This window comes from Scyliorhinus canicula, chromosome 25 (assembly GCF_902713615.1).
Source record: "Scyliorhinus canicula chromosome 25, sScyCan1.1, whole genome shotgun sequence".
Lineage (NCBI taxonomy): Eukaryota > Metazoa > Chordata > Chondrichthyes > Carcharhiniformes > Scyliorhinidae > Scyliorhinus > Scyliorhinus canicula.
In genome coordinates, this window is record NC_052170.1 from 15,771,079 (window position 1) to 15,797,820 (window position 26,742).

General features: G+C 48.0%; 2 protein-coding genes across 5 annotated transcripts in view; both read right to left on the reverse strand.

Moving 5' to 3' along the window:
• LOC119957244 (adhesion G protein-coupled receptor E2-like) overlaps window positions 1-5,641 on the reverse strand; it is a 72,392-nt gene extending 66,751 nt beyond the window's left edge. The window contains exon 1 of the mRNA XM_038785089.1: window positions 5,418-5,641. Coding sequence (XP_038641017.1) covers window positions 5,418-5,451 — 34 coding nt within the window. The 5' untranslated portion in view covers window positions 5,452-5,641. The remainder of the gene's footprint in view (window positions 1-5,417) is intronic.
• A 4,148-nt stretch (window positions 5,642-9,789) lies between these two features.
• The window catches only part of LOC119957240 (adhesion G protein-coupled receptor E3-like), a 55,610-nt gene continuing 38,657 nt past the window's right edge, over window positions 9,790-26,742 (reverse strand). For 3 of the 4 annotated variants that reach the window (XM_038785082.1, XM_038785083.1, XM_038785081.1), the window contains exons 11-17: window positions 25,098-25,304; window positions 22,211-22,443; window positions 21,107-21,173; window positions 16,913-17,004; window positions 14,906-15,074; window positions 12,918-13,016; window positions 9,790-10,441 (exon numbers count right to left, since the gene is read on the reverse strand). In XM_038785082.1, the coding sequence (XP_038641010.1) occupies window positions 10,430-10,441; window positions 12,918-13,016; window positions 14,906-15,074; window positions 16,913-17,004; window positions 21,107-21,173; window positions 22,211-22,443; window positions 25,098-25,304 (879 nt within the window). In that variant the 3' untranslated portion in view covers window positions 9,790-10,429. Of the gene's footprint in view, window positions 10,442-12,917; window positions 13,017-14,905; window positions 15,075-16,912; window positions 17,005-18,965; window positions 19,069-21,106; window positions 21,174-22,210; window positions 22,444-25,097; window positions 25,305-26,742 lie in introns of those variants that run through there. The other variant, XR_005458768.1, reaches the window with a different exon arrangement.

The following is a 26,742-nucleotide window of genomic DNA, read 5'->3' on the forward strand; positions in this document are numbered from 1 at the left end:
CCTCCTCCTCTAACCAAAAAAAAAGTTCTATCCGTCGGATTGCTAAACTAACAAGTTTCTTTTAATTTTTTTTTCGTTTTCAGTAGTTGGGAAGTTAGTTCAGTGGGAATGGAGGTTAGGGCAGTTGAATGTTCCTCCTGCAGAATGTGGGAGGAAAGGGTCACCTCGAGTGTCCCTGCTGACTACATCTGCGGGAAGTGCACCCAACTGCAGCTCCTCAAGAACCGCATTGGGGACCTGGAGCTGGAGCTGGATGAACTTTGGATCATTCGGGAGGCGGAGGGGTTATTGAGAGGAGTTATAGGGAGGTAGTCACACCTCAGGTAAAAGAAGAAGGTAGATGGATTACCGTCAGGGGAACGAGAGGGAACTGGCAGGCAGTGCAGGGATCCCCTGTGGTCGTTCCCCTCAATAACAAGTATACCGTTTTGGATATTGTTGGGACTTACCAGGGGTAAGCAATGGGGCACTTGTCTCTGGCACAGAGTCTGTCCCTGTTGCTCAGAAGGGAAGGGAGAAGAGGAACAGAGCACTTGTCATTGGGGACTCCATAGTTAGAGGAACAGACAGGAGGTTCTGTGGGAACAAAAGAGACTCACGGTTGGTATGTTGCCTCCCAAGTGCCAGGGTTAGTGATGTCTCCGATCGTGTTTTTGGGATCCTTAAGGAGGAGGGGAGCAGCCCCAAGTCGGGGTCCACGGGGTACCAATATTCTGGGGGGGAGATTTGCTAGTGCTCTTCGGGGGGGTTTAAACTAATTCAGCAGGGGGATGGGAACCTAAATTGTAGTCCCAGTGTACAGGATGTTGAGAGTAGTGAGGTCAGGGATAGGGTTAAAAGTTCGAAAGAGGGCACCGGCAAGCAAGATGCTGGTTTGAAATGTGTCTACTTCAACGCCAGGAGCATCCGGAATAAGGTGGGTGAGCTTGCAGCATGGGTTGGTACCTGGGATCTCAATGTTGTGGCGATTTCGGAGACATGGGTAGAGCAGGGACAGGAATGGTTGTTGCAGGTTCCTGGATTTAGATGTTTCTGTAAGAACAGAGAAGATGGTAAAAGAGGGGGGTGTTTGGCATTGTTAATCAAGGAAAGTATTACGGCGGCAGAAAGGACGTTTGAGGACTCGTCTACTGAGGTAGTATGGGCCGAGGTTAGGAACAGGAGAGGAGAGGTCACCCTGTTGGGAGTTGTCTGTAGACCTCCGAATAGTTCCAGAGATGTAGAGGAAAGTATTGCAAAGATGATTCTCGACAGGAGCGAGAGTAACAGGGTAGTTGTTATGGGGGACTTTAGCTTTCCAAATATTGACTGGAAATACTATAGTTCGAGTACTATAGATGGGTCAGTTTTTGTGCAGTGTGTGCAGGAGGGTTTTCTGACACAGTATGTAGATAGGCCAACAAGGGGCGATGCCACATAGGATTTGGTATTGGGCAATGAACCCGGCCAGGTGTTAGATTTAGATGTAGGTGAGCACTTTGGTGATAATGATCACAGTTCGGTTATGTTTACTTTAGCGATTGGCAGGGATAGGTATATACCGCAAGGCAAGAATTATAGCTGGGGGAAAGGCAATTATGATGCTATTCGGCAAGATGTAGGATGTATAGGATGGGGAAGTAAACTGCAAGGGATGGGTACAATCGAAATGTGGAGCTTTTTCAAGGAACAGCTACTGCGTGTCCTTGATAAGTATGTACCTGTCAGGCAGGGAGGAAATTATCGAGCAGGGGAACCGTGGTTTACTAAGGAACTTGAAGCACTTGTCAAGAGGAAGAAGAAGGCTTATGTTAGGATGAGACATGAAGGCTCAGTTAGGGCATTTGAGAGTTACAAATTAGCGAGGAAGGACCGAAAGGGAGAGTTAAGAAGAGCGAGGAGAGGACACGAAAAGTCATTGGCGGATAGGGTCATGGAAAACCCTAAGGCTTTCTATAGGTATATCAGGAACAAAAGAATGACTAAAGTAAGATTAGGGCCAATCAAGGATAGTAGTGGAAAGTTGTGTGTGGAATCAGACGAGATAGGGGAAGCGTTAAATGGATATTTTTCGTCAGTGTTTACACTGCAGAAAGACAATGTTGTCGAGGAGAATACTCAGGTACAGTCGACCAGGCTAGATGGGTTTGAGGTTCACAAGGAGGAGGTGTTAGCAATTTTGGAAAGTGTAAAAGTAGATAAGTCCCCTGGGCCAGATGGGATTTATCCTGGGATTCTCTGGGAAGCCAGGGAGGAGATTGCAGAGCCTTTGTCCTTGATCTTTATGTTGTCTTTGTCGACCGGAATAGTGCCAGAAGACTGGAGGATAGCAAATGTTGTCACCTTATTCAAGAAGGGGAGTAGAGACAACCCTGGTAATTATAGATCTGTGAGCCTTACTTCGGTTGTGTAAAATGTTGGAAAAGGTTATAAGAGATAGGGTTTTAATAGGGTTTATGATTAGCGATATTCAACATGGTTTTGTGAAGGGTAGGTCATGCCTCACAAACCTTATTGAGTTTTTTGAGAAGCTGACCAAACAGGTGGATGAGGGTAAAGCGGTTGATGTGGTGTATATGGATTTCAGTAAGGCGTTTGATAAGGTTCCCCACGGTAAGCTATTGCAGAAAATACGGAAGTATGGGATTGAAGGTGATTTAGCGGTTTGGATCAGTAATTGGCTAGCTGAAAGAAGACAGAGGGTGGTGGTTGATGGCAAATGTTCATCCTGGAGTTCAGTTACTAGTGGTGTACCGCAAGGATCTGTTTTGGGGCCACTGCTGTTTGTCATTTTTATAAATGACCTGGAAGAGGGGTAGAAGGATGGGTTAGTAAATTTGCAGATGACACGAAGGTCGCTGGAGTTGTGGATAGTGCTGAAGGATGTTATATGTTACAGAGGGACATAGATAAGCTGCAGAGCTGGGCTGAGAGGTGGCAGATAGAGTTTAATGTGGAAAAGTGTGAGGTGGTTCACTTTGGAAGGAGTAACAGGAGTACAGAGTACTGTGCTAATGGCAAGATTCTTGGTAGTGTAGATGAACAGAGCGATCTCGGCATCCAGGTACATAAATCCCTGAAAGTTGCCACCCAGGTTAATAGGGCTGTTAAGAAGGCATATGGTGTGATAGCCTTCATCAGTAGGCGGATTGAGTTTCGGAGCCATGAAGTCATGCTGCAGCTGTACAAAACTCTGGTGCGGCCGCACCTGGAGTACTGCGTGCAGTTCTGGTCACCACATTATAGGAAGGATGTGGAAGCTTTGGAAAGGGCTCAGAGGAGATTTACTAGGATGTTGCCTGGTATGGAGGGAAGGTCTTACGAGGGTTTCAGAGGGTTAGATAGGGTGGACAGTGAGAGTCTTTTTCCTCAGATGCTGATGACCAACACGAGGGGACACAGCTTGAAATTGAGGGGTGGTAGATATCGACAGATGTCAGAGGCAGTTTCTTTACTCAGGGAGTAGTAGGGGTGTGGAACGCACTGCCTGCAACAGTAGTAGACTCGCCAAATTTAAGAGCATTTAAGTGGTCACTGGATAGACATATGGATGAAAATGGAATAGTGTAGGTCAGATAGGCTTCAGATGGTTTCACGGGTCGGCGCAACATCGAGGGCTGAAGAGCCCGTACTGCGCTGTAATGTTCTATGTTCTGTGTTCTATCTAACACCCCGATTCTTCCAGTTCCTAAGATAGGAAGACAATCCGAATGGCGTTTGGTCCAAGATCTCCGGTGTATTAATCAGATAGTGGAACCCTTACATCCTATTGTCCCAAACCCGGCGACAATCCTTAGTAATGTCCCACCAGAAGTGACTATTTTCACCCTTGTTGATTTACAACATGCCTTTTTTGCGATACCCCTCGCCCCTGAATCACAGTATTTGTTTGCCTTTACATTTAAGGGCAATCAATGCACTTGGACTAGGCTCCCACAGGGCTTCATTCATTCTCCAACCCTTTTCTTACAGGCATTGCACTCCCAGTTAACGACATTAGCACCTCCTTAGCATTCTACAATCTTGATTCTATAATGTTAAATATCGTCCTATTTCTCTGTAATAGCGCAGACTTGGGATGGACCCAGCAGTTTGTATTTGACTGCTGTCCGACTCCAAGTTTCAGCCATTTCTGCATGCAATTGTAATTCGCAAATAAAGCCTTGTTTTGTTTTCTTAACGAGCGTTGTTGAATCTTTCTATCACAGTCCAGAAGCGGGAAAAATATTGACTACAACAATCTCTTGCCAGGGATCACTGAATTGACATTCCATGATGACGCAGGAAAAGATTTGCCGGTTCACCAAGCCATCCCTTCACTTGAAATAGCCGGAGCACGGGATAAGATCAGTCACATGACTCCCACTGAAGCCTATCCCCGCTGACTGCCCCAAAGCCCTGTGAAGATAGCGCCCCAACCTCCATGGAGCCGGTTGCCAGCTCTATCAGGCCCCGCCCTGCCAGAGTGACCGTGTACAACACGGTCACTTTTTCTCTTCAAAGGTGCTCAAAAGAGCGGCACGGTGGTACAGTGGTTAGCTCTGTTGCCTCACGGCGCTGAGGTCCCAGGTTCAATCCAAGCCGCAGGTCACTGTCCGTGTGGAGTTTGCATATTCTCCCCGTGTCTGCGTGGGTCTCACCCCCCCCCACAAATCAAAAGACGAGCAGGGTATGTGGATTGGCCACTCTTTTGAGGTCCACCAACAAAACAGAAGGAAAACAAACTGAGGGACAAAGCAAAAAAGGGCCGCTCCTGTTAGGGGCACTGCCCAAACATAACAAAGATCAACGGAAACTTAAAAAACATCAAATACGAGTGCAGTTAAAGGGTCAATAATGCACCCTAACCTCTGCGGTGCCCACTCGGCACGGAAGGCCTCGATGGCACCCGTGGACACCGCATGCTCCCTTTCCAGGGACACCCGCCCGTGAATGTAGCCGCGGAAGAGAGGCAGACATCTTGGCCGGACGACATTCTCGGTTGCCTTGCCTGGCCCTATAAACGGCCCGCTTCGCCAGGCAGCAGGCAACCGAGAGGATCGTCCGGCCAGACTGTTTGCCTCTCTTCCGCGGCTACATTCAGGAGTTCACAAGGAGGTCCTCCGCCTTCCCTGCCCCTCTCTGCACCGGCTGCCCATAGATTAGGATGTGGATTGGCCACGCTAAATTGCCCCTTAATTGGGAAAAAAAAAATTGGGTACTCTAAATTAGAAAAAAGGTGCTCAATATCTGGAGAGAAAACTGGTGTGTGCGACTTGAGAGTTGCAGGGCTATTTTCAGCCTGAGTCAAATTCTGGTAAGATCCCACCCTTTAACAAAACTAAAATGACTCATCAGCACAGTTAGATCCTTTCCCCATCAGAGGGGTTACTGTATGTGACAAAATATAACATAGTATTGCCCGGATCAGTAACTCCAACTGATGCCCCCATACTCACCCAGTATTAGATATGTCGCCTTTTCCGATCTCATGACTTTCTAACCGGGTATCTCAGGACCTGTCGCTCCCAGTAGTATCTCTCACACACTGAGCGAGTCCTGACAACAATCTGAAACTTTCTCTGCAATTTACATCACAAACAGGAAAAGGCAAAGTGCTCGAGGCAGGTTGCGCTGTTGCATTGCTACATGCATAGTAAAGTGATGTAACATAGACTAAGTTTCACTGTCCCACCAGGTCTGCCCCCCACCCCGGCATGGCCCCTTTACCAGGTCTGCCCCCCGCCCCAGCCCTCCCCCCCCCGTGGATGCGGCAGGATATTTAAAATTCTGTCGATTTGAACGGGACCCTGACCTCCCGCCAGGCGGGAGGGGCTGTGGCAATGTTGCCAATCAGATAGTTTGTGTGCACAGTGAAAGTGCGTTTAGCGGATAACAACAGTGCGTGTTACTAAACTCCTCATCTTGTAAAATTTATACATAATAATTTTTGTGCTGAACGATAACATGTGGATGTTCCCAGTAACTGCTTGTCGGAGAGAAGCAGGAAGGGTTTTGTTACAGACTGTGGCAGACTCAGGAAGCAGAGGTCAACAAGACACACGGCTGGAGTTTAAAATGAGGGAGATGTTAGTCACACATTGCAGCCGGAGCTTTAAATTCAGCAATTTACAAGAGAGTAACAATGGGTGGGATTTGCCCCAATTCCGGCAGCGGACGGTGCTGTCAACGTGGCGCCACACCCAGCCGAGAAACAGGGTCGCTAAATCCCGCCCAATGTTTACTTAGCCGTCACCACCTTCTCACTCTCAAGTCTTTCCTCTGCAAACTGCTCAATCCGACTCACCTATAGAAACTAGGAGCAAGAACAGGCCATTTCACAAACTGATGAAGAAATGGAACTACCGAAAGGGCAGAAAACGAGGCACCTTCAAATAAAACACTTCCACACTATTAGAGGACCTGATAGGCACAAGCAGCAAGGAGGGGGGACTATCTGGGAAAATATACATAGAATTTACAGTGCAGAAGGAGGCCATTCGGCCCATTGAGTCTGCACCGGCTCTTCGAAAGAGCATCCTACCCAAGGTCAATCCCCTATCCCCAGAACCCAGTAACCCCACCCAACACTAAGGGCAATTTTGGACACTAAGGGCAATTTAGCATGGCCAATCCACCTAACCTGCACATCTTTGGACTGTGGGAGGAAACCGGAGCACCCGGAGGAAACCCACGCACACAAGGGGAGATGTGCAGACTCCGCACAGACAGTGACCCAAGCCGGAATCGAACCTGGGACCCTGGAGCTGTGAAGCGATTGTGCTATCCACTATGCTACCGTGCTGCCCTACGGACAGTTACTGGACAGAGCCCGAACACCACTGGACGAGACCAGACAAAAATGGGAGATGAGCTGGGGACAGAGGTGGGGTCTCGGGGGGACAGAGGTGGGGTCTCGGGAGCACAGAGCAGGGCTAACTCCACCTCCTCCTGTGCAAGGCTAAGCCTAATGCAGCTCAAAGTGGTACACAGAGCGCACCTGACCAGAACCCGAATGAGCAGGTTCTTCCTGGAGGTGGAGGGCAAATGTGAACAGTGCCAGAGGGGCCTGGGCAACCACACCCACATGTTCTGGGCCTGCCCCAAGCTTGCTGTTCTGTGCCTGCCCCAAGCTTTCTGGATTCTGGACAGCCTTCCCCGAGGCAATGTCCAAGGCTGTGGGGGTGAGGGTGAAGCCATGCCCGATAGTGGCAATCTTTGGGGTATCGGAGCAGCCAGGAGTACACATGGGGAAGGGGGGCCAACGCCCTTGCTTTCGCTTCCCTAATCGCCCGCCGGAGAATCCTGCTCGGCTGGCGCTCAGCAGCACCACCCACAGCTTGCGGACCTCTCTGAATTTCTCCACCCGAAGAAGATTAAGTACGCCATCCGAGGGTCGGAGAACAGCTTCCTAGATACTTGGGGGCAGTTTGTCGGCCTGTTCCAAAACCTGTTTGAGGCCAGAACGAGGAGTAAGACAGGAAAACGGGAAAGAGGAAAAAAAAGAGGGGGGGAAAAGGCAAAAAACCAAAGGAATGCACAACCCGGGGGAGGGAAGGGGGGGGGGGGGGGAGGTGAAAGAGGAAAGGCTGGAAAGTCACAAAAAGAAGAGGTGGGAGGGACGGTTGCCGATCACAAAGCAAACACAACCAAAATCGAGAGGGGGGGGAAAAAGGGAGGGGGGAGGGATAGGGGAGGAAGCAAGGGTAGGCGGGGGAGGGGGGGTGGACGGAAGGGACCATAAGCCGAGCCAGAGTGTGGCGAAATGTATATAAAGTTAAAGGACATTTCTGCACAATAAGGTAAATTAACGTGGTTAAGGAAAATGTATATAACTGTTTATAAATGTGGAAACTGTCAATCAAAACATTTTTTTCAAAAAGGAATGCACCATTCAGGCCTTCCAACCTGCTCCACCATTCAATATTCCCGTACCAGCCTCCCGGAACAGGCACCGGAATGTGGAGACTAGGGGCTTTTCACAGTCACTTCATTTGAAGCCTACTTGTGACAATAAGCGATTTTCAATATGATTATGGCTGATCCTCTGTCTCAAAGCCATATTCCCGCTTTCTCCCCATACTCCTCGGTGCCATTAAAATTTTAACTTTATCTATCACATTAAGGATTAAGGATTTAAGAAATGCTAATAGTGGCATAAAGATAAGGTAGCAGAATGCCATTATTATCACTCTTTTAGTCCTAATGGTGCCATTAACACACCCTTTGTTGTATGTTCATGGCACTTTTGTCAATCTCTCCTTAGCTCCCGCCTATCCCGGACATTCCATTCTGTCACCTCCTCCACCCACGTCTCCGACTAGAGAATCCATCGGCATCTCTACCCCTCTTCAGCTCTGAAGACGAGCTATACGGACTCGAAACGTTAACTCTGTTTCTCTCTCCGGAGATGCTGCCAGACTTGCTGAGTTTATCCAGCGTTTTTAATTCAGATTTCCAGCATCCACAGTCTTTTGCTTTAATTTTACCCTTTTCCTTTTGCTTCTCCAGCCCAAGTGGGGAATCAAACCCTGGTGTTGGGAGAAGGGAGGAGAGCTTCTCCAGTCAGTAGGAAAGTGGGGGGGACAGGATAAATGCGGAGGGATTTGATATGTGCACTTGCACTAGATAAATTATTCAATCTTACAGGTTGGACTCCGAAAACCAAAATTGTTGAACAAACTGGAGATTTTTAAAAATATTCAGTTCGGTGAAATTCAGTCTTATTGTATAAATACTGGCGCAATTCGGCTAGGTGCCCGTTCACGGTGGCCGGACTAGTTATCAACTTCGCTGTTTTGTTCGCAGTGATGTGCTGGTCTGGTTCCTGGGCTCCCAGTCGACCTGGACAGCCTTTGGTGGATGAGGGTGACCATGATTTGGTCCTTATCTCCATGCCTGACGCATCTTAAGAAATGGCCTCGGTTGGCTCATTTCCACCTGAAATTGGCCAATGTCATCGTGACAGGTTTAGAATAGTTGTCTTATTGAAGCAGAAGATGGTTAAACACAATCACACCCAGGTGCACATGGGCAGCAGATACCTGGGAACACCGCCAGCTGGAAGTTCCCCCCCCCCCAGTCACTCACCAACCTGACTTGGAAATATATCGCCTTTCCTTCCACTGCCGCTGGGTCAAAATTGTGAAGTTCACTAACAGCACTGTGGAAGTACCTGCACCTCATGGGCTGTAGAGTTTCGTGAAAATGGCTCGCCACAACCTTCTATGGGGAAATTAGGGATGGGCAATAAATGCCGGCTTGACAATGGGTGCGATCTTCCGGCCTCGTTACACTCACGCTCAAGCCGGTGAATAGCAGGAACCGCGCCAGGTGCTAAACAGTTGCGATGCAACCGGTCTGCTCCCGTAGGCGAATTCAGAATCTCGCCGTAGGGTAACGAGAAACCACTTATCTTCACTTATGCCCATCTCCATACAATTAACGAGAGCTCTCCCGTCATCCAACGGCCTTCTGTCATTCACCGGCCTCCAAGGCAATGTGCTCTTTCGGAGGGTCGGTGCAGACTTGATGGGCTGAATGGCCTCCTTCGTCACTGTCGGGATTCTAGGGAACATTCAGCTGAGAGAGAGAGGACGAGGCCTTTGATGTTTGATGTCTCACCTGGGGCAGGCAGGGAAGCAGGTGGGGGAGGGCGCCCCGGCAGCACCTCAAACAATGCAGCACTCTCTCATTATTGCATTGGAGTGTCAGCCCAGACTTTGGACTCAAGTCTCTGGAATGGAGTTTGTTAAAATAGACAATGTTTCTGGAAGGTAAGAGATGATATCCAAAGGCAGATTCAAGACACAGACTAGCTTGGGCACGGAGTTGGTTCTATACTTTTATTAATACACGTTAGATTTAAATCTATATTCACGTAGCTATTTTAAAACAATACAGTTCAAGTGTCACAATGCAGTTCTCACTCAGAGCAGAGAATGGTGCAAGGCCATATCAAGTGCCTAATTATTAATCTGTATTTTATAATTAGTTCTGAAGCATCTTATACTCAGAATGGAACAGACAAAGGAATAAAAAGAACAATCAGGTGGTTGAAAACAGATATTGGAGCCTGAAATACCTGGATGTCTGTTTCTAAACGATCCATAAGGATTACACTAGGTTGTCAGATTGTCCATGACAGACATTCCAATGTTCACAGATCCCCTTAATCGTTAATGGCACAGAACTAATAAAGTAACAACCATGAAATTTCCTTTCAACGAAACTAAATTGTAATCTCATTACTGGCGTGAAATGTTATTATATAGGATGCATCACTCCTTGCAGTGTCCACTGGAGGCAGAAGGATAATACTTGGAGGCTGCAATGCCAACGGAGCAAATATCGAAGATTTGAGGCACTTTTGGAAGGTATGTCCACATTCTTCACATAAGGTTTGGTCCACATCAGGTTCGGGGCCAAAGAGGGCCGGTCAGCTCTTTGTGGAGTTCAAGAGCACACCCAGTCACACTGTTTCCTGCGGAGAAAAACATGCTCTCAGTTTCCGATTTCTTTTTAACCCCTTCAACTTCCGAATGAACCCCTTCGACCCTGAATGAGATGCAGAGCAACGGGCTGACTGAGGTCCGCTATCGTAACCTCTTACTGAGGTGTACCTTTATGAGCTCTGCCTGAGGTACACGTTCAGTGGCTGTGACTGAGATATGCTTCCATAGCACCTGCCTGATTTCTAGCAGTCTTCCACTACCTGGGTCAAGCACCCGCACTTGGTATCTGGGTAAGTGGATCATTATATTATGAAATGGGAGAAAAAATAATCAAAATCAAATGTCAGCCTTTAAATCTAGAAGACTGAATACAAGAAGGTAGAAGTCATGTTTCCACTATAACAAATACCTTGTTATACCTGAAATATACCTGAAATACTGTGAGCAGATTTGAGCGCTCCACGTTGGGAAGGTACATATCGGCCTTGGTAGAAGAGAAATATAGATTTATCAGAATGTCACCTGGATAGGGGTGGCACGGTAGCACAGCGGTTAGCACTGCTGCCTCACAGCGCCAGGGACCCAGGTTCAATTCGAGCCTTGGGTCAATATCTGTGTGGAGTTTGCACGTTCTCTCCGTGTCTGCGTGGGTTTCCTCCGGGTGCTCCGTTTTCCTCCCACAGTCCATTTATGTGCAGGTTAGGTGGATTCGCCATGCTAAATTGTCCCTTAGAGTCCAACGGTTAGGTGGGGTTACGGGGATAGGGTGGGGGCAGGGTGCTCTTTCAGATGGGCCAAATGATCTCCTGCCACGCAGGGCGGAGGTGCGGTCTTGGGTGGGGTGCTCTTTCCAAGGGCTGGTGCAGACTTGATGGGCCGAATGGCCTCCTTCCGCACTGTAAATTCTATGATCTATGACCAGAAAGGGAGCTGATTGATTTCCTCCCTAAACCCAGTAACAAAAAGCAATGTTATCAGCTGTGACTAGTTGCCCCATCCCTGACTGGCGATTGAGCCTGGGACCTTTCCGCAGTCCTTGTGGCTTTAACATCACACAGGCTGCAACTGAGACCACTGCAAATGTGAGGTGTGAAAAAGTGGTTCATCTCGAATGGACTGGCTGGAAGTGTGGTGGAGACAGATACAATCGAGGCACTCAAGAGGGCAATAGATAATTATTTGAATACAAACAATTTGCAGGGGTATGGAGAAAAGGCAGGGGAATGGCACTAAGCCATAATACACCTTTGGAGAGCTGGTGCATGTAAAATGGGCCAAATGACCTCCTCCTGCACCGTAACAATTCTAGGATTCTGTGATATATTATTGTGGTTATCTATCTAAGGAAAAATAGGCTGGCCTTGGAGGCTGTCCTGAGAAGGTTCACTAGGTTAATCCCTAGAATGGACAGATTTTCTTATGATGAGAGGTTGAGTAGGTTGGGCCTGTACTCATTGGAGTTTAGAATGAGAGAGGTGACCTTATTGAGACAAATAGGATTCTCAGGGGGCTTGTCAGGATAAATGCTGAGAGGTTGTTTCCCCTTGTGGGAGAGTTTAGGACCAGAGGGTATAGTCATAGAGTAAGGGGGCCACCCATTTAAGACAGAGATGAGGAGGAATTTCTTCTCGCAGAGGGTTGTGCATCTGTGGAATTCTTTACCGCAGAGAGCTGTAGAGGCTGGATAGTTAAGTATGTTCAAGGCGAGATGGTCAGATTTTTAATAAGGGAATCGAGGGTGATTGAGGTGGGAAAGTGAAGTTGAGGATTATCATATCAGATTAGTCATGATCTCATTAAATGGTGGAGCAGACTCGATGGGCCGAGTGGCCTACTTCTGCTCCTATCTCTTATGGTCTTTCATTGTTTAATGAACTGTACTGTCATTGGAGCTGTGCTGTACCATGGCTTTTCTCCCCTCTTAATATTCCCTTCTTATTATTGTTCTATTTTGCTGATGGACCTCTGATTGTCTGACAATCATAGAAACCGGGATACTAAGGAGCAATTGATCATGACAAATCCAGCTAACCTGCACATCTTTGGACTGTGGGAGGAAACCGGAGCACCCGGAGGAAACCCACGCAAACACGGGGAAGAAAGTGCAAACTCCACACAGTCACCCAAAGTCAGAAATGAATCTGGGTCCCTGGTGCTATGAGGCAGCAGTGCTAACCACTGTGTCACTGTGCCGCCCCACCATTGTGCCATCATGCCATGCTGCCATGCTACACCACCACTGTGCCACCGCACAGCGCCTCCACTGTGCCACCATGCCACCCACTCCTGTATTACCGTGACACCTTACAATCTGTATCACCTTCTCCAAAATTAGGTCTATGGATTGTAGCAGGACAAAAGAGGGTATTATCAACTATGCCAACTACTCTGCCATCTCGTATCAGCTCAGTCTTAAGATCATCATATTCACAGTCTTCTGCCAACTCATCAACGCTGGAGGTGGTGGGTTTGAGACGTGCTGGTGAACAACAGAAGCACACTTACCGATGTCACTGATAATGGCACTTTTGTGGATTCCGATTCAAATAAACTCCTTCTGGTCCTGGAGATGGAGGTAATCCATTTGCGCCATTCAGCCCTTATCTTAAAAGGTTTAAACAAAAATGAATTAACCAAAAGCTATACCTGAATATGAGAAATTACGACTCAGCACTTAACCATTGAATTGTGAGTTGATGCGTTAAATGATATTTTATAAAAAGCATCATGGTTGATTTAGAATTGCTGATGACCCATCTTGAATCAATGGGTTTTAATGTTTCCACCCTTGGATGACCAGAATTGGCTCAGAGTATTCGCAGATTAAACACAGCGCGCAAGCTAAAGTTTAGCCTACTGTACTACCTTAGAGAAAGACCAGGGTGAACTGGTCTCTGTATCAAAGGCATTTTGTGTTGTGGCCCAGGAAGAGATGCAGATTCGTTTGGGACTGACCCAAAACAAAGGGTTGTGGCTTCAAATCCATGATTTTCCATGACTTTCTGTTGTTACTTCATAACTCGAGCCTGTGATGTAGAAACCATGTGGTGTAGAAAAAGAGAGAACTCACATTTTGCACTACATTTTCCGCAACCTCAGAATGTCCAAAACTGCTTTACAACCAAGTATGTTTTGTACTTTCTGCATAGTCAGTTTTGTGGCTTCGGGGGCAATGTGGCAGTCTATATGCGGACAGTAAGATCTCACAATGGTAATGAGGTCATGTTTTCAGTGTAACTTCAGGGGTAAATATTGGCCAGGCCCCGGATGACTAGTTGTCTCAGATTTCCCAGAGCTTTTGTCCTATGTTCCGGTTCAGGCCTTCCAGGGACTTGTTTTGTCTTGGATTTGTTCTCCGAACTTCCCTTTGTTATCCCCGCGTCTGTGTCAGGTCCCGCATTCTCTTTCCCTGTCTCAGCTCATGCGTTGGGTGCGGCCCATAGGGCCATCCTTCCTCTGCACGTGCCGGAGTTGACATGCTCATACCAACAGCTTTCAAACTAACCTCACATTTCTACAGCGGGATTTAAACATAAGTGAAAATAGAATTTTGGACATTGCAAGGGCAATTGGTATAAAGATTGCAAAGAGAAGGTGGATATGCCTGGCGGCACAGTAGCACAGTGGTTAGCACTGTTGCTTCACAGCGCCAGGGTCCCAAGTTCGATTCCCAGCTTAGGTCACTGTGCGGAGTCTACACGTTCTCCCCGTGTCTGCATGGACTTCCTCCGGTGCTCCAGTTTCCTCCCACAGTCCAAAGATGTGCAGGTTAGGTGGCCACGCTAAATTGCCCCTAAGTGTCCCAAAAGGTTAGGTGTGGTCACTAGGTTATGGGGATCGGGTTTTGTGGGCTTAAGAAGGGTGCTCTCTCCAAGGGCTGGGGCAGACCCAATGGGCTAAATGGCCTCCTTCTGCACTATAAATTCTATGCTTCTACCGCAGAGGATCATAAAGTAGCGGCACTATCACTGCCGTTGGCTGATAATAACCTTGCTTAAGGCAAAAGACAAGTTTCAGACTTATCCTTTCACCAAATGCTATTATTGGAATTATCACCCATCCCCATGCGTTAACCTAAATGATGTGCTCAATATCAGTGGAGTTCGACTTGAGTTCTCAACCGTCTGATTCAGACGCACAAGTGCTATCACTGACCCAGAACGGGCACACCCTATCACACACCCATGACCCATAGGTTTATGGTAACAGCCAGGTTCCTCCTGGCTTTCAAGAGTTTCTGAGTGCAAACTCTTTCTGCTGGATGTGATTGATAGATTGCTGTTGGGCGAGAGGTTACGAAACCAAGGTTGGGGGTTACAGAACCAAGGTTAGGGTAAATGGAGTTAAAAATAAACATCACCCATGATCTAATGGAACAGCATAACAGATTCCAAGGGCTGAAGTGTCTGGCTGTTCCTGTGTTTTCTAGTACATTGCAATTTATTCCATTCCATCTTGTCCATTAATAAAACTCAAAATGCAATACCACATGCCTTGGGGTTCAATACACAGAGAATGATGAAGATGAAGGTGCCCTGGAAACTGTTGACAATAGTAAATAGATAGGCCATCGCCACCGTTTCCTCCTGAAAATGAAACAAACCGAGAATCCAGGTACAGCCCAGGATAAACACCTGCCCAATGGCTTTAAACGTCAGCATCCTGCAATGAGGTGAAAAATTATTGTCAGACACGCCGGCAACAAAAGCTTATTCATTAGCTAGGCCAGAGCTTGAAGGGTGCTCTTTCAAAGGGTCAGTGCAGACTCGATGGGCTGAATGGCCTCCTCCTGCACTGCAGTGATTCTATGATTCTATTGGAAAGCACGTTCTGAAAATACGTTCCTACACTGTCCACCGCAATATATATTTAGATTGATTTCCTTAAAGTGTTCAATTATTTAATCTGTCATTTACAAATTGTGACATTGTGAATCTATGGAATTCCTTGCCCAGTGAAGCAGTTGAGGCTCCTTCATTAAATGTCTTTACGATAACGATAGATAGTTTTTGAAGAATAAAGGGATTAAGGGTTATGGTATTCGGGCCGGAAAGTGGAGCTGAGTCCACAAAAAGATCAGCCATGATCTCATTGAATGGCGGAGCAGGCTCGAGGGGCCAGATGGCCTACTCCTGCTCCTAGTTCTTATGTTCTTATTACCAGTTTCATTGGGTATAAGTACCACCAGAAATTAGCCCAAAGGCAAACTATGCCCATCATTAGTTACTTTGACCCATTGCACTTTGTCAAACAGTTCTGGGCTTCGGAATTAAGAAAAATGACCTGTGATTTCATTTCCAGGAATATACAACCCTAATTTGATAATTTCAGAATAATGCTATCAACAAAAATATGAATAAATATATACGGGTCGTATATATTTAACTGTAAACGTCAGCTCAATGATGTGGTGGAGTATAGGAATGGAGCAACATGTATTGGCCACTCATTCCCACAAGGTTGTTCTGTCACTGAATTAAACCATGAATGATCTGTATTTTAACTCCAACTGCAAACCTTCGTTCTATAATCATAGAATTATAGAATCCCTACAGTGCAAAAGAAGGCTATTCGGCACATTGAGTCTGCACCGACCCTCCAAAAGAGCACCCTAACCTAGGCACACTCCCCCATCCTGTCCCCGTAACCCCGGAGCTCCACCTAACCTTTGGACACTGACGGACAATTTAAGATCGCCAGTCCGCCTAACCTCCACATCTTTGAACATGAAGGAGCAATTTATCATGGCCAATACACCAAACCTTTCTTTTTATTCATTCTGGGGATGTGGGCATCGCTCGCTAGGCCAGCTTTTGTTGCCCATCCTTAATTGCCCTTGAACTGAGTGGCTCGCTTGGCCATTTCAGAGGGGGGCCGTTAAGAGTCGACCACATTGTTGTGTGGCCTCAGGAGTCACATGTAGGCCATACCAGTTAAGGATGGCAGATTTCCTTCTCTGAAGGACATTAGTGAATCAGATGGGTTTTTACAACAATCGACAATGGTTTCATGGTCATCATTAGACTTTTAAATCCAGATTTGTATTGAATTCAAATTTCACCATCTGCCCTGGTGAAATTCGAGCCCGGGATCCCAGAGCATTACCCTGGGTCTCTGGATTATGAGTCCAGTGACAATATCGCTCTGCCTTCACCTCCCCTGCACATCTTTGGACTGTGGGAGGAAACGGAGGAAATCCACGCCGGGATAAGGTGCAAGCTGCACACAGTCACCCGAGGCCGGAATTGAACCCAGGTCCCTGGGGCTGTGCGGCAGCAGTGCCAACCACTGTGCCGCTGTCCTGCCTTTTAATGCAGTTGCATAAGAAAAGTCTATCTCATGTTTGATATTTTCAATTGAACTCCCTCCCCCAAGCTCCTTAGCTTTTTAGGGAGAGAGTTCCAGATTTCCACCACCCCTGGTGTGCAGAGATGCTGCCTGATATCACCCCCGAATGACCTAACTGTAAGTTTAAGTTTCTGGCCCCTCGTTCTGCTTACCTTGTGTCCTTAATTTTTGACACCTTCACGTCACGGTTAGACAGTTCCTCGTTCAATGTGTAGAGTGTCATGGTGAACAGAAATGTGTTGACCTGTTTGATTATTTGACAGTTTAGACTTTGTGATCGAGAATACAGCAACAGATTTTAAATCCTAACTCAAATCCAAGTACTCACGTCCTGAATTAAATGACCTTTGGACATAGTATGTTGGCCAAAGGGTTCTGTGGTAGCATCTAAGTGACGCACATAGCAAAGTGAGTGAACTGTCCTGAGCTGAATCAACTCAAGGTCATACAGGTCGAGCATCCTTTATCCAAAACCCCAGGGCCTGATTTTGTTCTGGTATTCAGATATTTCGGGTTTCGGATGCGTATTGTATTAGGTATAGTTAGGATGGCTTTGTGGAGAGCTAGCTAGTAATGGGGAGTTGGGGAAAGGAGTTGGTGCCCTTCACTGCTGGGTTGAATGATTTTGTAAAGCAAGGGAAAGCGGTCTCTGGCATACCTGCACTTCCAAAGACTCGCAGACCCCATTTGGATCTGATTTCGATATTTGCCTGAGGCACAGCATTTCCTTGGTTGAACTTAGTAGCCATGATAGGGTTTGGGTCTGAAGCAAAGACCCTCACAACAGCTAGACACAAGGTAAAGCAAACAACTAGACTCCCAGCGCTAAAAGGTCAGGCGCTGTCAGCGAGAGGTTCACATGTCAGCTCAGGTCAGAGACTTCCTGCACAATAGCCCAGTTCTGGTCATCAAGGTTCATTTCAGCTCATAGAATGGAGAACGCGGCCATTTGGCCTTTCGAATCTGCACCGAACATCCGAAAGAGCTCCCTACTGAGAACCACTCCCCCCCCCCCCCCCCCCCCCCCTCCTATCCCTGTAAGCCCACCTAACCTGCACATCCTTGGACACTAAGGGGCAATTTAGCATGGCCGATCTAACAAAGCTGCACAGTTTTGGACTGTGGGAGGAAACCGGAGTGAATCCACGCAGACACGGCGAGAACGTGCAAACTCCGCAGAGTTACCCAAGGCCGGAATTGAACCTGGGTCCCTGGTGCGGTGAAGCAGCAGTGCTAGCCACTGTGCCATCGTGCCACCCATTGGGTCGTGTCAACCTGGGTCAGGAACATTTTGTGTTAAAAGGTGGGTCCAGTCACAGACTTGCCATGCAAAACACATTGGGTTTTGGATGTGTTTGGCTTTTAAAGTGCACGGATAAAGGATATTCGACCGGTACCATATTTGAAAAGCTTTGATCGACGCAAGTTAAATACCAATATCACCTCTTTAATCCATTAAAATATCCCAAAGAGGCTTCTAGGTTTTTAAGAACATCATAAAGGTTGAGGAAGGGGTTGCGGTTTATAAAGGGGATCCAGGGAAAGACAGCTGAAAAACTGATGACCAAAGGTGGAACAATGGAAGTTCAGAATGCACAAGAAGCCAGATTTGGAGGAGTGCCAAAGTCTTCTCGGCTGTAGGTTGCTGAGATGGGGAGGACCGAGGCCATGGAACTATCTGGAAACAAGGATGAGAATGTCAAAGATTGAGCTTTGGAGGATCATGTTGCAATATAGGTCAGCGGCCACAGTGATATGGGTGAACAGGACTAAGTGCACATTATGATGAGCTCAAGTTAATGGACGGATAAAATATTGACTCCTGCAATATCTGCAGTGGGAAGGGAGCCTATATTTTGTGGTGAAGTTCCTGGAGTGGAACTTGAACCTACAACCCTCTAACTTCCAAATAAAAGCTGTTAACTGAGTCGCAGCTGACATTGTGGCTTTGAAGACTAGTTTCCTCACTAAGCCTCTCCGTCCTGCCATCTGAGTGTAACTTCCTCATTTCTAACTCGTGCCTCTGACCTAGAATCATTTGCTTGACCAGCCTTGCCTTCCTAATCACTAAATGCTCTACTTTTTCCTTCCTTAGTTCCATTTGAATTCTTTTTTTTTTAAATATAATTTTTATTGGAATTTTTTACAGAAAATATAAAACATAACGACAAACAATGAAATGCAACAAAATAACCCTCTTGTTACCATCGGCCAACATCGTGGGTTAGCTCTTGTTGGCCAAAACAGAAATCCGAAACTTTGGACTTTTCAAAATGGGCATTTAAATATCCGATTAAACAATAAGGACCTTTGAATTAAGAAAAAAGATTGTCAGTGCTAATTTAAAGAAAGCCTCTTTCGTGACCACAGGACCCTCCAAATTGCATTGCAGCCGATTAATTATTTTTCAGTATAGTCATTTTTGTGTTGCAGGAAACAGCTCACGTGGTTAGACAGCTGGGTCACGATGCAGAACGAGACCAGCAGCGCGGGTTCAATTCCTGCGCCGGCTGAAGTTATCCATGAAGGCCCCGCCTGTCTCAACCTTGTCCCTTGTCAGGCAGCACGATGGCACAATGGCTAGCACTGCTGTCTCACGGCACCGAGGTCCCAGGTTTGATCCCGGGTCTGGGTCCTGACCATGTGGATTTTGCACATTCTCCCTGTGTTGCGTGGGTTTCGCCCCCACAACCCAAAGATATACAGGGTAGGGTGATCTGACCCCACTAAATTGGCCCTTAATTGGAAAAAAATGAATTGGGTACTCTAAATTTGAAAAGAAACCTTGGCCGGGATTCTCCAAAAACACGGCTAACTGTTGACGCCAGTGTAAACACCGGAGTGTTTCACGCCGGCGTCAATGGGCCTCTTGGGCCAGTGATTCTGTAGCCCACAGGGCGACCAGAAGGCGCCGGAGTGCACAGCGCTGCTCCAGCTGCTGTACGCGGCCCTGCACTGCCGGCCGCGGGTCCGTGCATTCGCACAACATGGCAGAGGCACACATCGGGCCGGTGCGGAAGGTCAAGCGCGACAGCCGATCAGTGGCCGCTAATTCCGAGCCTGGCCGTCGTGGAGCCCCCCCCAGAGACTGATACCCCCCCCCCCCACCAGGATGGCTACCGCAGCCGCGACGCCGAGCTCCCACCGGGTGGAACCATATGTGAACCACGCCGGCGGGAACCCGGCCGATCGACCGCGGAGAATCGCTGTGGGGCCTCTTTCAATGGTCCCCGACCGGCGCCGCGTCGTTCGCGCACGAGCAACTGGCGCCGATTCTCCGATCTGAGGCCGCATTCTCCACCCCTGCGCCGAGCGCCATTTTGGCGTGGCGGCTTGGAGAATTCCGGCCCTAGTCCCTCGTTTGAGGTGCGATGATCCTCAGGTTATATCACTCACTAGTCCGCTCTTCTCTGCTCAAAGGGGAAAGCAGCCTGAGGTCATCTGGGACTATAGTGACTTTACCTTATTGTCGGAAACAGTGTAATGAAATGAAAAAAATGAAATGAAAATCGCTTATTGTCACAGGTAGGGTTCAAATTAAGTAACTGTGAAAAGCCCCTAGTCGCCCACTCTGGCGCCTGTTCGGGGAGGCTTGTCCGGGAATTGAACCCACGCTGCTGGCCTGCCTTGGTCTGCTTTAAAAGCCAGCGATTTAGCCCTGTGCTAACCCATCCCCTAGCCAGTTTTACCTCCCAAAAACAGTGATAACGACAGGATAGTCTGCTTTACTGATGTTTGTTGGAAGATAAATATTGCTGTTCTCAAAATAGCACCAGAGGATCTCGAACATCCACCTGACCGAGGAAACAGGACCTCAATTGAACATTTCATCCAAAATACAGAGGAGTGGGATTTCCCACACCTCCCCCACCCACCCAGCCCCTCCCCTGTGGCATGTTTCCCGGCAGTGGAGGCAGCTAGTCATTGGCTGCCAGCGTGGCCTTTGGTTCCGCAAATATCTATGGCATTTTGCGTGGCCCTTCCATCCCGCAGTGGGAGGGGCGGTCACCTACATCGGAGTCAGAAGAGGACACCCGCAGGAAGAGCAGGAATATCTCCCCCCGGAGCCTCAGACACTGCAGCCCTTCCTCAATACTGCACTGGAGCATCAGCCTAAATATTTGCGTTTCAGTGTTGAGACTTGAGGCGTTGACCCCGTCAAGACTCACAGGCAAGCAGGCTATCACTGAGCCATGTCTAATGCACACATTTACTGCTCTACCAATAGATAAATCAACTGCAGGAATTATAATTGTGTTATCAGGAGGAGCAGCTTGTTTGCTATGTTAATTGCAAAATACGATCAGGCTTGCAGGAAAGAAGTATGATGTGAAAGAAAAAGTTACCAGAATGATCAAATAGACTGGTCCCAGGAAACTCCAGACGAACCCATTCTCTACCCGTAGCCAACAGCTGGAGAAATGAGAGTGAAAATGTTGAGGCAAATTGGTTTGAAAATTCAAAAATCAATGTTCATTAAAACTGTGAGCATGACGGGGATGGGGGGCACTGACCTTTCACCTCTCAGACCTCACACCCAATTCGCCTCGCTGAGCGGTCCTGAGGTAATTGGGGCAGTGCCGGCTGACTGCCTCGCGGACATGGGTCCGTGGTTCAACACTGCCACCCTCTTTGCCAGTTAGGATGCCAGAAACACAAAGCATCACGCTGGTGCATTCCCTTCCACAGATGGGCTCGGTTACCCCCCCCCCCCCCCCCCCCCCCCATTGCTTTGGGGCCAAGGGCTTTTCACAGTAACTTCATTTGAAGCCTACTTGTGACAAAAAGCGATACATTTACATTGGCTATTGTTGCCAGTAATGTAGAGATGCCGGCGTTGGACTGGGGTGAGCACAGTAAGAAGTCTTATAACACCAGGTTAAAGTCCAACAGGTTTGTTTCAAACACTAGCTTTCGGAGCACTGCTCAGGATTCACCTGAGGAAGGAGCAGTGCTCCGAAACCTAGTGTTTGAAACAAACCTGTTGGACTTTAACCTGGCGTTGTAAGACTTCTTACTGTTGCCAGTGTGAGACTGGACTTTCAGGAGAGGAGGGGACAATGCCGAAGATACAGTAACAATCAAAGCTAAAAATCATTGGCTAAACCATCACAGCAGAATAGTGGTAATGGACGCCACGGTAGCACAGTGGTTAGCACTGTTGCTTCACAGCACCAGGGTCTCAGGTTTGATCCCCGGCTTTGGTCACTGTGTATGTGAAGTCTGCACGCTCTCCCCATGTCTGCGTGGGTTTCCTCCGGGTGCTCCGGTTTCCTCCCACAAGTCCTGAAAGACGTGCTGTTAGGTAATTTGGACATTCTGAATTCTCCCTCTGTGTACCCGAACAAGCGCCGAGTGTGGCGACTAGGGGCCTTTCACAGTAACTTCATTGCAGTGTTAATGTAAGCCTACTTGTGACAATAAAGATTATTATGTCGTAGTCTATTTACTTTGTTTGTGATCCGTATCCATTGGGGTAGACTGTTGCAGAAATTGCCACTATTAGTGCTGGCAATCCGTACCCCAGTAGATAGATGTACTTCTCAATGTTACTGGAGTGAGATACCCTCATGTTCTTCAGGTTCCTGACCATGAGGTGAAGTTGGATTGACTCCAAGCTCATCCAAGCAAATGCCGTCAAGAACAAGTAATGTAAACAACCCGCTATGATTCCGCACACGGTCTGGGAACAAAGAAAATGCATAAGAGTCTCAAAAATAGGAATATAGCAATAGACCATTCAACACCCCCAGAGGCTTGTTCTGCCATTCTAATATATCTCAAATGTGTCACAACTCCAATTAGCCGCCTTCACTCCTTATTCTTTCTTACGTTCAAAAAAAACTTGACTTCAGTCTTGAAAGTTACAATTATCCACCAACATGCACGTCTTTGTGAGCAGGGGCCTCCAGGGTTGGGATTTCCCTATATACCCTCCGCCATCGGGGAACCCGTGGTGGGGGGGTCGAGCCGGCGGGGAATAGCCAGAAAATCCCACCGCTAATTCCTGTGATGTCGTTTGCAACCAGGTAGTTCCTAATTTGCCTCCTCAATGGGCCTGGCTCCAATTCTAACCCTTTGTCCCCCAACTGTCCATCAGAGGAACTAGTTCCTCCATATTGACCCTATTTAAAATCCTCTTACTATTCTGAACACTTCTTTCTATGTTTCTCTGTATATAAAAAATGTGCATTTTAGGTGCTGTAACTTACAGGCCAATGGACCAGAGCTGGAAGGTGGGATTTGACCGGATAACCCTTCTCGATCCGTTGTGGACATTGGGCTGAATGGGCTCCTTTACTGCCACAAATCTCTCTCTGGCTGCTGGCAAGCTCAGGGTCAGGTCTCCACTGGTTTAGCTTAGAGGCTGGTTTAGCTCACTCAGCTAAATCGCTGGCTTTTAAATCAGAGCAAGCAGGCCAGCAGTGCGGTTCAATTCCCGTATCAGCCTCCCCGGACAGGCGCCGGAATGTGGCGACTAGGGGCTTTTCACAGTAACTGCGTTGTAGCCTACATGTGACAATAAGCGATTTTCATTTTTTTTTCACCTCTCAGTGGGAGGATGTCCCACCTTCAAGAGCCAATCCAATTGATCTGCAGCCCGACAGCAGACATCAGAACTCAGGATTAGAGGGCAGCACGGTGGCACAGTGGGTTAGCCCTGCTGCCTCACGGCGCTGAGGTCCCAGGTTCGACCCCGGCTCTGGGTCACTGTCCGTGTTGAGTTTGCACATTCTCCCCGTGTCTGCGTGGGTTTCGCCCCCACAACCCAAAAACGTGCAGGCTAGGTGGATTGGCCACGCTAAATTGCCCCTTAATTGGAAAAAATTAATTGGGAACTCTAGATTTATTAAAAAAAGAACTCGGGATTGGACGCTGCTGGGGTGGCAAGCAGTCCCACCGAGGTTGAAGGTGTCCACCATTCCCGGGTTAGTCCCATGCTTTTAGGACGGGGATTAGGAATAGGGAGCCTAGGAAAGAGGGCTGGGAGGAGGGAAGGAAGGAAGGTCTTGGAGGCCGGGCAAGGAGGCCATCCTTTGCCCCTTAAACCACATCACAGAAACAGATGATCTGACCATTTGCTGTTTGTGCTGTGTGCAAATAAGCTGCCCTGCTTCCTGAATTACAACAGTGCCGACACTCCTGTCAGCATTTGACTGGCTGTGAATACAATTCTTTTTCTTTTATTGTGGAAAGTTTGGTTGATTTTTTTTCCTTCTTGAAGCCATTTCTTCAAACACTTGCAATTTTAAAAATTCACTCATGGGGCGTAGACGTAGCTGGCCTTGAGCGTTTGTCTGTGTGGATCTTGCATATTCTCCCCGTGTCTTCACGTGTTTCCTCTGGGTCCTCCAGTTTTTTCTTTAATCCCTAGTGCAGAAGTAGGCCATTCGACCCATCAAGTCTGCACCAACCCTCCGAAAGAGCACCCTACCTACCTAGGCCCACAATCCCACCGAACCTGCACATCTTTCAACTGTGGGAGGAAACCGCAGCACCCGAGGAAACCCTCGCGGACACGGGGAGAGCGTGCAAACTCCACACAGTCACCCAAGGCTAGAATTGAACCCGGGTCCCTCACGCTGTGATGCAGGCAGTGCTAACCACTGTGCCACCGTGCGGCACACAGTCCAAACAGCCAGGGGGCTTCCTCCCACAGGCCAAAGATGTGCGGGTCAGGTGATTGGCCCATGGATAAAATTGCCCCTTATTGTCCAGGATGTGCAGGTTAGGTTCGGGGATAAGGCAGGATGGGCGGGGGGAGTGGACCTCAGTAAGGTGCTCTTTCAGAGGGATGTTGCAGACTTGATGGGCCGAATGGCCTCCTTCTGTGGGGATTCTATCATTCTATTGCCCATCCCTAATTGTCCTGCTTTCATGAGGACATTTACGAGTCAGCCATGATGTTGTGGGCCTGGGTCACAAGCAGGCCAGGCCGGGCGAGGATGGGTTTTTTTTCCGACACTCAACAATAATTCCACAGTCATCAGTAGATTTTTAATTCCAGATTTTTAAAAACTGAATTTGAATTACACCGTCTGCCGAGGTGGGATTCAAATGCCAGTCCCCAGAGGATGGCCCTGGGTCTCCGGATTACTAGTCAACACCACTACACCACACACCTTGGTTCACCAGGCTTTCCTGTTCTACGACCTCCAACGTAGCTTGTTGTCAATTTTAATGATTAGCGCCCCCCGTGAATAACCTCGGGATGTTTTAATCCCTGTAAGGCACTACCTGAAATAAATTGCTGTTAGATGCTCTCTGGTGTGCAGTGACCTGCAGCCCACTATCCCTGGTTGATTTTCCTCATTCTCCTGCTGCATGATCTCTTACCCGGTTTTCGGTTCTGTTGATGCCCGTTATGAAGACCAACTCTGCCAGGAAGAGGCTTGCGCAGAGCTGAGTGTGGGTGGCCGTTACCGCATTTCTCGCCTGCCAGCAGAGGACGAAGGTGCCGATAGCGACCGCGAGACATGCCAGTGAGATGGGGATCCCGATGAACATAATCACGGAGAGCGCGTCGTGGGAATAATCCTGCAACTGAACGGAAAAGAAATGGCCCATTAGATGTTCAAAGAGGTTGGAAATTCAATGGGCTGGTACCCCTGGCGAGTGTGTTGTCAGTTATGGAATGGGAGGGGTGTTACGTTCTAGTGTGTTGCAAGATTGAGTCAGTGCACTAGAGAACGTCTAGTTCGTGACTAGTTAAAGATTTATTGAATTACAATAAGGTGGAAGGGAAACAGTACTAATACTACTAAACTATGAACTGTTGATAACTATAATATGAGAGCTGATACAACACATGATGATCCACAAAGACTTGAACCCCAGAGTCCCCGAGGCTGCAGTATCGCGTAGTACATCTCTACGGCCACCTGCTGTTTGGAGGTCTGACGTGTTAACCTATAGAATTGCTTATGCATATCATTACAGGGGGGAGGGGGAGGTAGGTGCGTTGGGGGGGGGGGGGGGGGGATGTTAAATATGTTGGATGTCCAGCCCACTTCCTTCATGCCATTCCTCACCCTGTTCCCAACAGTCCAACAGTACGTGGGGTGCGGGGACGAGGGATGGCTGAGGCACCCACTAGACCTCCCATCCTTCGGCCTATTGAGGCCTTAAATGCCCAATTAAGTGTCCAATTCAGGGCTATAGTCCACCTCTACTGCCATGAATGTTGAGGCAGTGGCAGGTGTGCGAGATTGCCGACGCCATTTTGAAAAAGGCTTCTTAGAAAATCTGGGAAAGGGGTCCACTCACCCCCAGTCCCATCAATCGCGGGTACCATCAGCACATCGGGAGAACCCTTCCAAGATGCAACCCTCCCCCTTTTGTTCTCCTGCAACCTACAATTTTCAACCTTGTACCACCTAAGCCGAAGTATCATTGAGTTCTGACATGTAACTGGGTCCCAAACAGAATCCTTTCCCTATTAATAACCATTTTTGTTCTGTACAACCTTCTCTGTCGGTGGGAGTCTATGTCGGGGATTTCTGCCATGGTTTCCTTTACAAAATCAATGTTGTCCCAGTTGGGGATGTCCACATTTGCAAGCACCACTGGTGCCCCTTCCAGGACACGGCTAACCATAACATACCGTCCTCCTGGGGCGTAACCGTTTTTGTCGCAGAGAATGCCAACCTCTTATTGAATGGTATGGCCATCCCCCTAACCTTCGTCCCATAGCATGATTGATATGTCTGTCCGACTCAACTCTTCCTTACCTGCAGTCGGTCCTTCTCCCTCAGGTGCACTCTTGGAGGAAGATTACATTGGCCCTCAGGCCTTTTAGACTCTGGATCTTTTCACTGGGCTATTGAGTCCCTTGATGCTCCAGATGACTATCCTGATTGGGGGGGGGGGGGGGGCGGAGTGTTTTTGACCCCCCCTCCTGTGGGGTCAGGTACACTCATCATGTGGATGTTCCTCTGCACTCTGCAGTTTCACACTGTTTGGGGGCCATCCAAGATGGCCG